A 16,776-nucleotide genomic window follows, 5' to 3' on the forward strand; every position below is an offset into this window, starting at 1 on the left:
TCTGATGGATCCTGGTCACTGTCCCAGGAGCAGATTGAATCTTTCAGGGAGATCAGTCTGTTCTTCTTCTGTGGTGTCTGGAGACAGAGGAGGAGATGGATGGTTTAGATGATGGAGGGGAGGAGCTGCTGGGAGTGGATTACAGCGTCGTGTCCATTTGCTAAAGTGGAAGCAGATTTAATCCAGTCTGGGCGCTGTCAGCGGCTAATGACGGACAGGGAGCCTTAGCGTTAGCGCTTTTAAGCCGCGGCCGTTATCGGCGCGTCGCAGTCGATTAGCTTGTTTGCTCCTTGTTTCCTCTCTCCTGCACACAAACACACTCCAGAGCTAAACATAGCGCTCGTTAAGTGAAGCTGAATGGAAACAGAGGAAGCTGGGATGGGCTCTAAGGCCTCGCTCAGACCTCACCTCAACATCCGTCCTGATCTGATCACATATATGAGAGATCTGGTGTCAGTCCACATGTGGAGGTGGTCTGGGACACATGTGAACTCCTTCCTTTGGTAGTGTGAACACACAATGAGTCCTGGGTCACATTAAAGACCACCTACTCCCTTTATCATCAGGATGTTTGTTTCTCAGAGGACGAAGCTTCAGGGTTCAGGTCTAATCTGAGTCTCTAAAATAAATCAGATCTTAACATGTGAGAAATGATGATGTGTTCATCTGATCTCATGTGCTGCTGGGGACGCATGTGGAGACACGTCTTAATATGAACACAGGTACAGGTGAAATATTGTGTCCCTGCAGCAAACCATGTCTGGTGATTTACTTTAACGGGGACGACAACTAAATATTTAACTACGTGAACGTTTTGGGTGTCTGCACAAAGGTTCACGTTCTTAACGACAAGTTAAAAGTCTTTTTCATTTCATGATCTAACAGAAGTCACGGCTAACGTAGAGTATCTGACATAATAAACACGATGCGTTCATGGTCTGGCTGCTCTCAGATTAGATTTGTATTGAACTGTGTGAAGTGTCTGCTGCAGCTCGTCTTTACGTCAAAGATTTAGTTAGTGGATGAAAAAAGGGGAAAAATCTGCATCATGAAGTAACTTAAAGTAAAATTTGTTTTCAAATCTGTGTCAAATCACAATCCATCAGTCCTGCTGCAGGTCATAGTAACAATTAGCTTAGCATAGTGGCTAGCTTAGCATGCAGCTGCTGCACATGGTAACTTAGATGAAAATGATGAGTTTGGAAATGATCTAGAGAAGAATCTGTTTCAGTTTTTGTCGTTTAATGAAACGTCCTTCCTCCTCTCTGACAGGCCCAGCTGCAGCATCCCTCATCATGACAAAAGAGGAGAACCTGGAGGTGCAGGAGAAGGAGAGGCACGACCGGGAGGAGCAGGAGGACGGCAAGGTCCAGAAAGAGGAGGAGGAGGTGCTCACTGAGGAGGAGGAGGAAGAGGAAGAGGAGGAGGAAGAAGAAGAAGAGGAGGAAGGGGGGGAGTATGAGCTAGAGGAGGAGAGGGAGGGAGAGGAGAGGGCGGAGGTGGAGGACGAGGAGGAGGACGAGCAGGAGGAAGAGCGGGAGGAGAGGGAGGAGCAGCAGGAAGAGGAGGGGGAGGAGGAAGCCCCGGCTGAACCGGAGCCGGAGCCGCTGTCGGTGTCCGAGTATCAGAGTCCGGTTCACGAGCCGCGACGCAGAGCCATGGTGCACCCCTCGGCCCAGGCACCGCTGCCCAAAGACTACGGTAAATACCACCTTAAATACACACAGTCATACCGCCTTAAATACTCACTGCTACCACCTTTAACACTCAGTCATACCACCTTAAATATTCTCTGCTACCACCTTAAACCCTCAGTGCTGACAGACTCATTGATATTCATCAGACGGTCTCAGAGTCGTCCAGCTCCTTTGTCCCGTCTCACAGGAAACCCTCTCTCATGTCTCTCATTCTAAAAAGCCTCAGCCTCTTTTTTTCCCATAATTCATTGGGAACTCGAGTCACGTCCTCGTTGTTCTGACTCATCACGTCTTCATTCATTGGAACAGGACACATTAGGAATGACGGAGGCCTCGTCCTCTCGGCATTCCTTACATTTAGTCACCTAGTGGTTAGTGTGCTGACAGTTAGCATACGTTAGCCTAGCCTAGCCACAATCAGCTAGAGTCTGGTGATCTGCATCAATTGGCTAGTCATCCAACCAATCAGAGCCATTTATTTCTCAAGCTACTTCCTGTCAGTACGTGTTACATCGGATGCGATAGCGGATTCTCATCGGCTAAACACATCTAACTCCACGGCTGGGCCAATCAGATCGTTTGGGGCGGGGCTTTATGGCAGCCGTCTGAGAAGGGAGCTATCGCATCTGTTCCAAAGATGGATGAACCATGTTTCCTTCAGATTAGATTTGAAGCTCAGTATTGTGTCTCTGGGCGCCGCCATCCTGCCTCTAGTGGACAGTGGAGGAACTACATTTTTATTTCTTTTTTGCTTCAGTTTTTATATATTTTTTAAACTTGTCTGACTCTTTAGTGCAGACATAATAATAAAAACAAATAGTTATCTTGGATCCAAACTGATGTCCTCCTGTATCTGCAGCGTTCACCTTCTTCGACCCAAACGACCCGGCCTGCCTGGAGATCCTCATGGATCCTCGGACCACCATCCCAGAGCTGTTTGCCATCGTGCGTCAGTGGGTTCCTCAGGTTCAGCACAAGATCGACGTGATCGGCAACGAGGTGAGAACCGACAGAACCAAACCATCTTTAACAGCTTTGATGCATTTCTGGGATTAAGTTTGCTCTTTGGAATCTCAAAGTTAGGATGACCGTTTAAACTTTAAACTATGCAGCATCAGTGACAACGGGTTTGTCAGTTTAATTAAAATAAATTACATTAAAGTTATTTTTTTTTGTTTTTAATCATTTATCCAATAAAAACACCAAAATCTGGACGATTCCATACATCTCATGTATTGCAAAACTGTTGCACACATGGCCGCTGTCAGCAGACTCCTTTAACTGACCGTCTGACCTTCTTCTTTGTGTTTGGAGATCGATCTGTGACCGTCATTGTCTCATTGACCCAGATTCAAGCCTCTGGACACAAACACAGACACAGATAATGAACAACGACATCTCTGTTAGCATGGAGCTGCTAGCTGTCCACAACAACAAAACCTTCTCAGATTTTATTCTGTTCAAGACACAAACTATGAACCAAAGAAAACATGAGGAATAGAAGCTAAGATGTTTTAAGAACTTGATTCCAGATAAAAAGTTTCCTGCCATGTTTGCAGCAGAGCACGCTCACTGGTGTCCTTCTGAAGCCTTAAGAGGAATTAAGAGGTCGTTGCAGTGAATTGCATCAGTTCCTTGGAGACATGTACTACACTGTTTGTTTAAAAGATTAAATGTTTTAAAATATGCATTAATGTATTCCATATTAGCAGAATCTTTACATATTTATGGGTGATTTTTCTATGTGACCTGATGTTGCAGAGGTTCATAACCATAGAATAAATATTGATAAATGATTCACATTTTTCAGTGAATCTTTGTCGAAGCAATGGCAGAAACATTTTTGTTTTTCTGCTAAAGGGTAAAAAATACAACCAAACCAAAACAAATGAAAGTTCTGTAGTCAATAGATATAAAGGCCTGCTGTATCACAAGTTGTAAAATAAAAATCAGATCATGTAGATTCTGTTTAGGCTTCATTACCACGTCAACTAAAGATAATGGTTTAGCTGGTGGAAGTGATAATGACCCAGATAAAATGGCTGCACGGACATGAAAAGAGAGAGAGAGAGAGAGAGAGATGGGAAGTCAGTGACGCTTCACCGTGACTCAGCATGAAGCTGACTCAGCCTGGAGGAACAAATTAGAAGCAGCAGATAAAGAGATAGAACTGAGAACTGTAGCACAACCAGCACATCATTAACTATACAATAACCAGCACTCAGTCTTCTCCTGGTCGTGGATTCATCAACATTAACATCAGCCAATGAGAGAGAGGCCTTTAGCTGCTTAGAAGTTCCCCTGGGTTCCTTTGGGACCTCTCAGACTATTATGGAGTGTTCTTTGTTGGTGGACCACTCCTGTGGAGGGGAACAGTCGTCTTCAATCTGTCTGACTGTGGATTATTTGTGGGTTCCAAACTCTTTAGAGATGGTTCTGGAACCTTTTCCAGCCTGATGAGCAACAACAACTCTTTCTCTGAGCTCCTCAGAAAGCTCCTTTGTCCACAAACATGTGTTGTGAAGATCAGACTGAGACAAATCCCTGATTTATTTAACTTCATATCAGACGTTGTGTTTTAAGATAAACCACGGACTTCGTTCCAAATGCATTCACATCATAAAACATCATGCATTGATAAGAGTCATGTGTTCATCAGCACCTGTAACTGTTTGTAACTGTTTACCTGTCTGTGTGTGTCTCAGATCCTGAAGCGAGGCTGCCACGTAAACGACCGCGACGGTTTGACCGACATGACGCTTCTTCACTACAGCTGTAAGGCTGGAGCACATGGAGTTGGTAAGAAGATTTAATCTTAATGCAGATCCAACGATAAAACAAGCTTTCCTCCTTCTGTTTTATAGAATGAATGAATCTCATTAAAAGGCCGAGAACTAATCACAGATTTGACAAAAGTCAGTTGTTAGTTGTTGTTTTTTTTTTAACAACATCTGGATCATGTCTCCAAGTCAACCAGCAGCTGTTGATGGTTCTGATCCAGCGGTAGGTAGAGATCCATTAGAGACAGCAGCTGCTACAATATTCTACTGACCACATGATGGCGCTGCTGATTTACAGACACACAAACTGAGATCAGATCTCAAGTGCTGGCTGGGGACACATGTGGAGACACATTTAATGAACTTAAAGATGGACAGTTGCCTAGAACATCCAGTCTAAATACCAGGTCTAGTGTCCAATGTCTGTTCTTCACATTGTTTTAAGTCAGTGCTCAGGGCGTCTCCAAGGATCAGTCCCGTGATGGACGTGGTTGGGGCGGGTGGTGGATTCCTCTCCTCTGCTGCTCTACAGCCGGAGAGCCTCTCAGTCTGGTCCTCATTGTTGTGTGTGCAGGCTACCCGGCGGCGGCGCTGCGTCTCACCAGTCAGCTGATCTCTCTGGGCGCCGACGTGAGTCTGAGGAGCCGCTGGACCAACATGAACGCTCTGCACTACGCCGCCTACTTCGACGTCCCCGAACTCATCCGAGTCCTGCTCAAAGCCGCCAAACCCCGAGGTACACCCCCGCACACGTCACGATCCTCCAGCTGTCAATAAATATCTGCTAATAGTTTGACCCGTTCCACCTGACAGCACCGGGTTCAACTGGTTGTTAATAATTTTAATGTTTGTGTCAATAAAGTGAAAAGGAGCAGTACCCACAATCCTCTCTGCTCCACTCTGTCATGCTGGGTGTCATTTGAAACTAGTGAAGCTACTGTTTCATTGATACAGAGCATCACATAGCTGGAGCTAACCAGCTAGCCTCAGCTAACAGAGAAAACACTCAGTAAACACTGAATTAGTATTTAAGTCTATACACACAATTCTCCGTCAACTGTGCAGCACATGGTGACTTATCCAGCAGTAACTGATACCCTCAGTTTGTCTAATGATGGTACTACAGATAATAAACACAACACAGCCATGTTGTAGTGACAGTTAGCTTAGCATTGATATGTAGCATGCCTTGGTGACTGGTTCCCCTGGGGAGTTCCATGTGTGAACAACATGGAGGAAATCTCCATCTTCTTCTGGATTGTATAATGATCACAATGGTAGAATGTGATGATGTCCAGGAGAAATAAAATGTCCAAAGGTTGAATTGTGTGTACGTTGCCTCCTGTAGTGGAATCAGGAGGATTTTGTAGCCAGATTCACTTTCAAGAGGTAAAAACCCAACGTGGAACACTTTGGGTTCTTTGGTTCTCCACATGTCCAAATGGAGAGTGGGCCTGGTTCTATTGTTACTAGAACCTTTGTGGTATTTCTCTAAACTGTTGGTCCAGTTCTAGTCAAGGGGTTGCTGAATGAGTTCAGAATGATATCATTGCTATCAGGGTGTTTTCCTCTGGTTCCTCCACAGTGCTGAACTCCACATGCAGTGACTTCCACTACGGTACAGCTCTCCACATCGCTGCCTCCAACCTCTGTCTGGGTGCAGTCAAATGTCTTCTGGAGCACGGAGCTAACCCCACCGTGAGGGTAAGAGCTCCAGACCTGACCGACTCAGTCACACAAATAAAGGGCACAGCTTCTTGTATTTATCATTTAACACATCTGACTGTTTGTGGCTTGCAGAACGAGCAGGAGATTATTATTCAGATGAGTTAGCATGAATAGCCACATGAGAGAATAAGTTAAAGGTGACATAGAATGATTGAACGGGGTATTTATCCTTGATCTGTGATGTGACATGCAGACAACAAAATTTTGGTTGGGTCTGTAATGCCTTAGAAGCTTCCTAAAAACCTCTCTCAGAAAGCTATATTAGGGTGGGGGATTTTAAACGCGTGGTTTTGCACCTATTTGGCGCCCCTTCGGGCTTAACTGGCAACCTCATTATGAAATGCAAGCACTTGACGCTGATTGGCTGCATTTGCTGCCACTCAAAAGAATGTAAACTTCGCTATAGAGAGCCGAAGTCCCGCCCCTCTACTTACCGAAGGGAGTTTTGGTCGGTTCTGTTCGCGCCAGCATGCGGGACTTGTAGTTCGTTTAATTACGTATTTTCCATAGCGTTTTACTGAACTATCTTGCGACAAACTGTGACATTCTTGACATATAAAATCATTTTTTATTCTGAAAAACAACATATGTATAATCCAAGGCACAAGTCGATCGGGACCAGAAAATAATTTATCTTTCGCCATAGACTGCCGTTCACAAACGAAGTAGCAGTCTGTGGTTGAATGTAGTTGGAATCCGATTATAAATGAACAGCAGCCACGCATCTCGTGCATTTCTTTCGGTGGGAATGTAATGGAAAGTTTGCACACCGCTTGCACAGCCTGGAAGAGCACACCTCGGAACGCGACTCGCCATTTCGCCTTGAACTCCGCAAGCACTGCTGCAATGTACTTCCCGTTGGAGGCGAGAGGGCGGATGTATGCAAATTATTTTGAAGGGGAGGGAATTGAATGAGAGTGGGGGGGCAGTGAGATGCATTTTACATAATATGTATCCGTTGTTCAGATTGGGCCATTTTCTGGCTGACATTTCTAAAGGAGGAATTTCTATGAAACGGAGATGTTCAGAATGTCTAGCACTTTTCGTATGTTCGTGAATGCGGGCAGACTACCGTTATTCAACTAAGACAAGGTAAAAACGTTTTTTCATTCTCTGTCACCTTTAATACAGACGTGGCATAAACAACAAGCTCAGCTACATATGTATTGTAGTGGACTAAATAAGACAACCATAATAAAAAGAATGAGAATAAAAGTACGGGTCAAGCTCCTATTAACAAAAACCAGTTTTGGAATCTTTACCTATGCACTGTTAAGTCTTTCCTCTTGGTTTCTGCAGAATGATAAAGGCCATGTTCCAGGAGAGGTGGTTCCCGACCCGATGGACATGAGCCTGGACAAGGCGGAGGCGGCCATGGTGGCCAAGGAGCTGAAGCAGCTGCTGCTGGACGCCGTCCCCCTGAGCTGTAACCTGCCCAGAGCCACGTTACCAAACTACGACAACATCCCTGGAAACCTGATGCTGTCCTCGCTGGGCCTGAAGCTGGGAGAACGAGTGGTGCTGGACGACATGAAGGTCAGGGACTTTGACAGTGTGTCTGTAAGCGGAGGTCTAGTTCATGCACAGAATAAAAACACACAGAAAGTGGAATCAGCTGTCTGTTCAGTTCCTGCTGAAACCACGTCCAGACCTGATGCACCAAAAACAACAAAATGTAATCTGTCATTTAAAAGTGTACAGTCAAAGCGTTATCGGATAGAACGGGTGGCGTCCAAATACTTTGGAAATATTTTGTACTGTCCAAAACTTCCATTGCATTAACATCCGTCCTGGGGGATCTGATCACATGTGGCCAGCTCAGAGTCCAGGTCTGAGGCACATGTGACCTCCTTCCTTTGGTAGTGTGAACACACAATGAGTCCTGGGTCACATTAAAGACCACCTACTCAGCAGATGTCCTCCTATTCCCTTCAGCAGAGACCTGGTTCCTCTGAGGATGAAGCTTCCAGGGTTCAGGTCTAATCTGAGCTTTGTCTCATAAATAAATCAGATCTTAACATGTGAGAGTCTTTCCATCTGGTTCCAACATCTGGATCATGTCTCCAAGTCAACCAGCAGCTGTTGATGGTTCTGATCCAGCGGTAGGTAGAGATCCATTAGAGACAGCAGCTGCTACAATATTCTACTGACCACATGATGGCGCTGCTGATTTACAGACACACAAACTGAGATCAGATCTCAAGTGCTGGCTGGGGACGCATGTGGAGACACGTTTATATTAAGACCAGGTAGATGGACAGGTGAGACCAGATTGAGTGAACGGGGCCTCAGAGACGTTTGCAGTGTTGAACTCATTTGTATAAACTTCTGGGACTATGCAACATGTGAGACAGAACTGAGAAAGCTTTGGTTGCGTCTCTTAATCTGAAAGTTTTTGATTCGTGTGATATTTGGCAGAATTCTCTCGGTGCTCTGTTTTGAAACTGATGGACAAAAAGCTGGACCACAGCAGACGAGGACTTCATGCTATTAGCTGTCAGTACTCAGCACTTGTAGGACGCAGGCTGAATAACATCCTCAGCTGATGACTAAATACTTCCTACCATATTATAAGTTTGTGTCTGTGTGTGATTCTGCAAGTTTTAAATGTGTTTTTCAGACTTTTTATTTTCAACCTTTGAACATTTTTGTTTGTTTTCTGGCATGGTCTAATAAGAAGAATGTGAACTCCTGTGAAGTTCCAGAGAACGTTTGTTAGGCCTGATAGTGAATGCATAGCTGCAGGACAGTGTGTTGTGTGACGGCTGCCAGTCCGTCCGTCTGAACAGTGTGTTTTCACCGTGTAGCTCCAGAGAGACCAGAGCGGAGACGACAGCCCGACTGAAAAACTCCGGCAGGTTGGTTGGAGCGGTCGCCGGCTGAATCGTAGACTAACTGAACTGACTCACCACACTAACAACACGTTGTCCTCCTGTAAAATCTGTCCTGCAGACACCCAACCTATCTGCCTCCATGCAACCCTAAAGCAGCGGGCGTCTCTCTTGGGTCATGTTCCAACTGTTTTGTCTCTCCGTCTCTTTCTCAGACCGGCACGCTGAGGTTTTGCGGCACTACGGAGTTCGCCAGCGGTCAGTGGGTCGGCGTGGAGCTGGACGAGCCGGAAGGAAAGAACGACGGCAGCGTGGGCGGCGTCCGCTACTTCATCTGCCCTCCTAAACTAGGTAAGAGCTGCTCAGAGCTTTGTTGGGTGGACAAACCGTTGTTTTCTTCAGATCAGAGGAGTTTCATTACGTTTGTCTTCGTCCCCCCTGCAGGTATTTTTGCTCCAGTGTCCAAGATTTCCAAGGCCGTGGATCTGACGCCTTCGTCCGTCACCTCCACGCCCCGGACGCCCCGCATGGATCTGGCCTCCCGCCTCGCCGGGAAGACCAAGAAGGAGAAAGAGAAGAAGGAGAAAGAGAGAGAGAGAGGTATACAGATCGGTGCTAGCATGGACGGTTTAGTGCCTGATGGACAAGTCAATATCTACATTTTCTTGTTATCAGTGAGAAGCGTCCATCGCTTCTAAAACTAATGCAAACAAAAAACTAAACTAAAAGGCCACAGAAAGCTGCATCCAGGAAAGCTCAACTGACAAAGGACAAGGAGACACACAGGACTACAAATACACAAGGGCACATGGAGAAAGCAATCACGTTATCACAAAACACAGACAGGAAGTAAAGCAGGACAGGAAACACCAGGATGGAAAGCAAGGAACCAAAGGAACCAAAGGAACCAAACTGGTTTAACAGAAAATGTTGACTATGTTGGTGATCATTCTCTGTTTGTTCTGTTGTTTGCTCTCAGCCCAGAAGAAGAAGGCGTCATTAGCCAGTCTGGATCCAGAGGGACTGAATGTGGAAGTTGGAGATCAGGTTCTGGTGGCCGGACAGAAACACGGCATCGTTCGCTACTACGGCAAGACGGACTTCGCTCCAGGTGTCTCCGCTGGTCCTCAGTGGATCCTTTATCTAAAGCCAAAGACGTCCTTGTGGTTTGTGGGATCTGAGCTGGTTGTGACTTGATGTGTGTGTCGCTGCAGGTTACTGGTTCGGTGTCGAGCTGGATCAGCCCACAGGCAAACATGACGGCTCCGTGTTTGGAGTCCGCTACTTCAGCTGCCTGCCCAAATATGGAGTGTTTGCTCCGCCCTCACGCGTCCAGAGGTAACACATCTAATTACCACTTTAATTCCTCTCGTCAGTAGATTCAAATATTTAATATCTGATTAATTGCTTCATTTCATTACTTACGATTCATTTGAGTTTTTTTCTTTTAAATGTACCCTGAAGGAATATTTTTCACGTTTTTAGTAATCTCATCAGTGTAGGAGTGGAGAAATATGCTGCTTTATGCAAATGAATGAGATTGTTTTTGCAACAAACCAAAGCCATGACAAATATTGTCCAGATTATCGTTGTCGAGGTGTCTCTGTTGTAATTTAACAGCTCCTTGATGACTCAGTAAATACAGGTGATGTTTTTGGCTGGTCGACTGACGAAGCTTTGAGCTGAACCTGCTTCTTCTTCTGCTTCTTCTTCTTCTTCCTCTTTTGGGATTTTCTGTAGTTTATATGATGCAGCTCATGTTACTGCCCTCTGCTGGATTTAGTTATTTACTACGGCCACACTTTAGATTCTGCTTGCTTTCTAGAGCGTTCTTCCTGATTCCCACAGTCAACACTAATAAGAGTAGAAACAGCTGGAAAAGGATTTGAATTCATCAGTTTGAGGTGAAGGTCTAGACATAGACAGATTTGTCTGTTTCACCATTAGACTGACAGCTTTCTCTTGGTGTTCCCTCAGAATTGGAGGTCCTAAAGATGGTTCACAGAATGACAGCTCCATGGTGAAGAAGGTCCACCAGGTCACCAGTGAGTGTCCTTCTCACTTATAATTGCATTTAAACTTCAATGAAGAACAACAGAAGCTCAAACATGACGTTCTGTGTTGGTAACTTGTGTTATGATTGGTTGGTTTGTTTGAAGGTCATGTTGTAAAGAATACACTGAGCACTAGAGCTTGATTGTGTTTTGATTTGATTAACAGAACATTTTGCACATTTGTTTCCGTCCTTCAGTGTCACAGCCGAAGCGAAACTTCAACACGATGCGTTCTCCTAAAGACCTGACTTCTGAGAGCTCCATATCCAGGTGAGAACAAACCGTCCAGACTTTATTACGGGCCGAGTTTCAAAGAAATACCTCTGGAGACAGGATGGACAATCCTCCAACCAATCAGAGACACGCTGTAAATAAGTCAACTATACGTCTCTCAGATGACGTGTACGTCTACTGTTACTCTTCTGTCCATCAACACGTTAAGCCCCGCCCACAAATCTTCAATTGCCAACAGAGCAACGACTGACCAACCTAAAAATGAATTGTGGGCGGGGTTATCAAAATGAAGACTCAGTATTTGTTTGATCTGTTTGCTCTTTATCGTGAGATACGTTGGAGTCTGATCTCATCTTTCCATCTTCCCTTCCTGTGTGACTTCATTGTGCCTCTTCATCTCTTTCCTCCTCCTCCTCCTCCTCCTCCTCCTCCTCCACCTCCTCCTCTCCTCCTCCTCCTCCTCTTCCTCCTCGTCTCCTCGTCTCCTGCAGGTTGCTGTTCTGCTGCTGGTTTCCATGGATGCTGCGAGCTGAGATGCAGTCCTAACCACCTTCCTCCTCCTCTTCCTCTGCTCCTCCGCCAGATCGATCTCTCTACTCGCTCGACTTTCTCTCCATCTTTTATTTTATTCCTCGTCTCCCTCTCTCTATCTTCTTTGCTGTCTTCAGTCAATCTTCTCGTGGTGAAACCTCGTCCCTCTTCTCTCTCTGACTCTCAGCCCAAGTCCTTCTAATTTAGCCGTTCTATAGCAACATCTATAGTGCCTTGTATCCAATCAAAACGTCCTGCATTCCTCTAATGAAACAGAGAATCCAGCTTCGATAACGCGACCCCTCAAAATACCCAACTGATACGTCTTATCATCTCACTGTCCCAGCTTGGTATTTGTCCACGTTGTGCATTTATTTAGTGCAGAAGTTTCCATTCACAACATAAAACACGTGTGCTGCTGCTGGTTTTGTTTTTGCTGCTACAAGTTTTAGGGCCACGCCAAAACTAATGCCGACGTCCTGACTTGTGTTTTACACTTTGTAAATATATTAAATACTGAAATATTCTCTGCATAAATACCAGAGCACAGTGTGTGTGCATTTGCAGAAGATGGTTTCAGTGCTGGATCCAGATCTGGCTGCTGCTTCCTCACTGCCCAGACCCAGAACTTCATTAACAGCTGTGTGCATGGTTTCTGATTAACAATAATTTGAAGATGTTGAACCATGATTCCATATGTAACACATACAGTGTTCAGTTTTTTGCAGCCTTCAGAATTGTTTCTACATTTCTGCATAAAAATGACTCAAAACATCAACAGATTTACACACAAGTCCTGAAAGCAGACAAAGAGAACCCAATGAAACACATGAAACTTGAATATTAGGCTTCTGTATCTGTTTATGCAGCAAAGTGAGCCAATATTACATATCATGTCCTCCTTGTTTCCAGTATCTGCTGTGACCTCCTTGTAACTAAATGTTTCTGGTAACTGCTGATCAGTGGTCTACAGCAGCTTGGAGGAATTTTAGCCCATTCCTCAGAACAGAACCACTTCAGTTCTGAGATGTTGGTGGGTTTCCTCACATCAACTGCTTGCTTCAGGTCCTTCCACAACATTTCTATTGGATTAAGGTCAGGACTTTGACTTGGCCGTTCCTAAACATTCATCTTGTTCTTCTTTAACCGTTCTTTTGTAGAACCACTTGTGTTCTTGGGCTCGTTGTCTTGCTGCATGACCCAGTTTCTCTTCACATTCAGCTCATGGACAGATGTCCTGACATTTTCTTTTAGAGTTCACTGGTAGAATTCAGAATTCTTTGGTCCATCAATGATGACAAGCCGTCCTGGTCCAGATGCAGCAGAACAGGCCCAAACCAGGACATTAGCACCCCCATGTTTGATGGACTTCTCTAATTTGTTCTAATCCTGGAGGTGCACTTATTGTACCTTTGCACTTCACAGATATATAATATTGGTTTCAGGACTTGTGTAAAAATCCTGCTGATGTTTTGAGTCATTTTTATTCTGAAGGAAAATTCTGAAGGATGCAAAACAACTTTTAATCAGCACTGTATATAATAGATTAAATGTAATCCTAGGAACTCCAAACTGTGTGTGAAGAACCTCTATCACCTGCATGCTCTAATCTCAGAAGTGAAAACAGGGTTAGTTAACTACTGATATTATTCTATAATGTTACAGTCAGTTACATTTTTTTTTATCTTGTTGGATGCGAGAAAACAAAATTGTTCTTGGTCTCTATGACATTTTTCATCCTAAAAAAATCAAACTTTATTCATTTACACCTGCAGACATTTTGCAGCAAATCTGAGACACAGAAAACGTTGCATAAGAAAAGACGTTTTAGTCACAAATAGATAAAGAATAGTAGTTGAACATTATAGCAGCTGAACACTTTAGTATATTTAGAGCTAATCTGTTGTTAACCAAAATTGCTAACTGACCCAAAATGATGACGATTTATGTTTTTATCGTTTAATTTACTGTAAATTTGTTGAAACTTAATGTGTTTGATAATCAGCTGCACAGCTTCGTGTCCCTTCATCAAACATTTCACCTTCGTAAGTAAAAACTTTAACCTTGGATTTCTTCTAAAGAGAGTCCTTAATATTCTCGAAGCTTTCTCCTCCTTCTTCTTCTTCTTCTTCTTCTTCTCCTCTCATCCCTTCTCCACAACTTTTTGTGAAATGTGAGCATCCGCGAAAAAGACAAAACCACAAACGTGGTTAACAAACGTTTGTGCTTCATGTACAAAAAATAATATATATATATATCTCAAACATATAAGTGGAAAACAGCAATATGTTAACAGTGTACCTGTCTCTGTGTGGACATGGTTGATGTGTTGATGTCTCTTTAAACACTAGAACAGAGAGATGGACACGCTCACACTCCTTGTGGCCGAGGCTGCAGGAGACGAGACGCAAGTAAAGGAAATTAGTATTCAGAGTTACAGTTCCGCCTCAAGTGGCTGCTACATTCAAATATCCAAGAGCCACCTTGTATTCCAGTGAATAAAATGTACTAGAGTTCATGTTTTAGGATTAAAATAGTCAACTGAAACCGGACTTGTAGGACTTCTTGGGCTAGGGGTTTCTTGGCGAGATGTCTTCAAGGAGTCCTACATGTCCAGTTACCTTTGTTTCATTAGGTACTCTGAGGCACTTTGTATTGCTTTTAATAGGTATGAAAAGTGCCATATAAATAAACTTGATTTGATTTGATTTGATTATAAAAGTTGTAAAAACAGAAATTAGGCTCTTGAATCTTGGTAAAATCCCAAACATGGTTCTTGAATTTTAAATTTATGAGGAACTTTCAGAACCAGCAGACTGAACTTTTCTTCTGCAGCCTCGGCTCAAGGAAAACACTTTGTGGTTGCTCCTGATCACTGCTATGGATTCTGTTTGTGGCCGTAGAATCAGTTTCAACATTGAACTCATCAGCTGCAGAATTTAGTCCATGAGCGACCGGAGCGCTGAATTCTTGCTAAAACTGAGCTTAGATTGGTGTGAGCGTACGTCATACAGCTCTCAAGCTCTGCTACAGGTTGAGTTACCCATCGTCCTCCTTGGATGTTTTTTGACTGGATGATTCAGATGCAGAGTTTCTGAACTTTAGCTCCACTTGCAGCCACTTTTCTGAAAGGTCCTGCCTCCAGTAGAGTTAGATATCAACTGTTGAAACTGTCCAATATATGCTTGAAGATGATTTGGTTTAGAAAATTTGACAGTATGCAGACGACTCACAACTTTACGTTTCCCACAATTTATTGGTGAATGATTGTCAGCCAAATTCCAACAATTAAATCTTCTCACTTATAACTAAAGTTATTTCCTAAGAAAATTAATTTGAAGCCTCACTTGCAGCCAAGTCCTGCATCAGAAGAGTTAGATGTGAATTTGATGTAAAACTTTGACTTCATGTTAACACAATATGCAGATGACTCACAGCTTTACATCCATACACTGCACAGCCAAAAAAAGTCGCCACCAAAAATAGTGTTGTTTTTCTTCCATTTCATTTAATTTCACCAAACAATCAGGATTTTTTTCCGACCACATTTCTTCCTCTAAGACGATGCTTCTCCACTATCCTTCCAGTTTTTAATAATGCCTTGGACAGTTCTTAACCCAGTTTTAGTAGTTTCTACAATCTCCTTAGATGTTTTCTCTGCTTAATGCATGCCAATGATTTGACCCTTCTCAAACAGACTAACATCTTCTCCACGACCACAGGATGTGTCTTTAGACATGGTTGTTGAAGAAATGAGAAGCTACTCATTGTTGTCAGCTGAAAGATAATCACTCATGCAGTAATTATCCAATAGGAGGCTCCTACCTGTTTGATTAGTTAGATCCAGGTGGTGACTTTGTTTTTGGCCAGGTAGTGTATAATCATACGTTTAGCTCCTTCCTCTGCCATCCCGCCCTCCAAAACCAAAACTTAAGAGCTTGATAAAATGAAGTTAATCCACATGTTCTGCCAATCTGTTTTTCTCAGATTGTTAAACTGCAGTTTCTGGCAATGTTTAATTCTTTCTAACAAAATAAATTTAATCTTTTGTTTCATTTGAAGCCACTTTTCTGGATATAGTCCTATGTTATCAGAGTTAAATGTCAAATGTTGCAGATGATTTGATTTAAAAATCTGACTTCACATTCACACAATATGCAGATGACTCACAATTTTACATTCTAATCGTACTTTTAGTTCCTTCCTCTTCCATCCCGCACCATAAAACCCAAACTGAAGAGCCTGATGAACTGAAGTTAATCCACGTTTTGTCATTCACATCTATTCATAGTTTCACTCTGGAAATGTGTCGCTGATGGATGCTGAAGCTCCACAGAGTCAGAACTTTGCTGATTCCTTCATCGTACGGCAAACATTAGTGGACCACAGTGATGGTGGAAGTTTGTCTTTGTACAGTAAACGTACAGTTACCGTACAGTCAATATGTCTCAGTGAAGCCTATGTTTGACCATAGTGTCCAAACTACTGTAGTAAATGTGGAGCTTTCTCTGGTTCGGCCACTAAGTGTCACAACTTATTAATCTCACAGTAAACCTTACATAAGCTTTACTCATGACATGGTTTCTATTTAATTGGGGGTGTTTAAGGGGCCGCTCTAGTGTTTCTGACTGTTTCAGGCCTTCAGCTACCGACTGTGTTTACTTTACATTCCTGCTGGCCGGTTTTAAAATAGGTCTTTTTGTTTTTAGGTCTAGATTTTATTGCATCTGAGAATCAGTTTGAAACGTTGCATTTTTGTCTCGGTGACTTTATTGTTTTGGACGCCAACATTTGAGAGTCGGTAACAGGAAGAGGATTAAAACAGATTAAACGTGGTCGTTTCTGGTGTCGGACGGGTTCTAGCAGGAACGTAAAGAGAGGCTGAAACGTTCAGACTCACTGGTTCCGTCCTTTAATTCCT

At 43.5% G+C, this 16,776-nt stretch overlaps 1 protein-coding gene across 1 annotated transcript; it reads left to right on the forward strand.

The window, feature by feature from the left end:
- Positions 1-1,211: 1,211 nt before the first annotated feature.
- Positions 1,212-12,894, forward strand: clip3 (CAP-GLY domain containing linker protein 3). Its single transcript, XM_084558753.1, has 13 exons — positions 1,212-1,701; positions 2,557-2,696; positions 4,403-4,496; positions 5,052-5,213; positions 6,063-6,181; positions 7,505-7,741; positions 9,252-9,387; positions 9,481-9,636; positions 10,016-10,147; positions 10,251-10,374; positions 11,014-11,081; positions 11,288-11,360; positions 11,816-12,894. Exons 1-13 carry the CDS (start codon positions 1,245-1,247, stop codon positions 11,868-11,870), a joined length of 1,953 nt encoding a protein of 650 aa, XP_084414879.1. The 5' UTR covers positions 1,212-1,244; the 3' UTR covers positions 11,871-12,894.
- Positions 12,895-16,776: the final 3,882 nt, after the last annotated feature.

The sequence above is a fragment of the Chelon labrosus genome (genome assembly GCF_963514085.1).
Source record: "Chelon labrosus genome assembly, chromosome: 13".
In the NCBI taxonomy this organism is placed as follows: Eukaryota; Metazoa; Chordata; class Actinopteri; order Mugiliformes; family Mugilidae; genus Chelon; species Chelon labrosus.

Bases quoted from the DNA above. Each gene is read 5' to 3' on its own strand.
- clip3 (XM_084558753.1), top strand. From the start codon at position 1,245: ATGAAACGTCCTTCCTCCTCTCTGACAGGCCCAGCTGCAGCATCCCTC. The intron at 7,742-9,251 runs GTCAGGGACTTT...TCTCTTTCTCAG, and splicing joins TGGTGCTGGACGACATGAAG to ACCGGCACGCTGAGGTTTTG. The intron at 9,637-10,015 runs GTATACAGATCG...GTTTGCTCTCAG, and splicing joins GGAGAAAGAGAGAGAGAGAG to CCCAGAAGAAGAAGGCGTCA.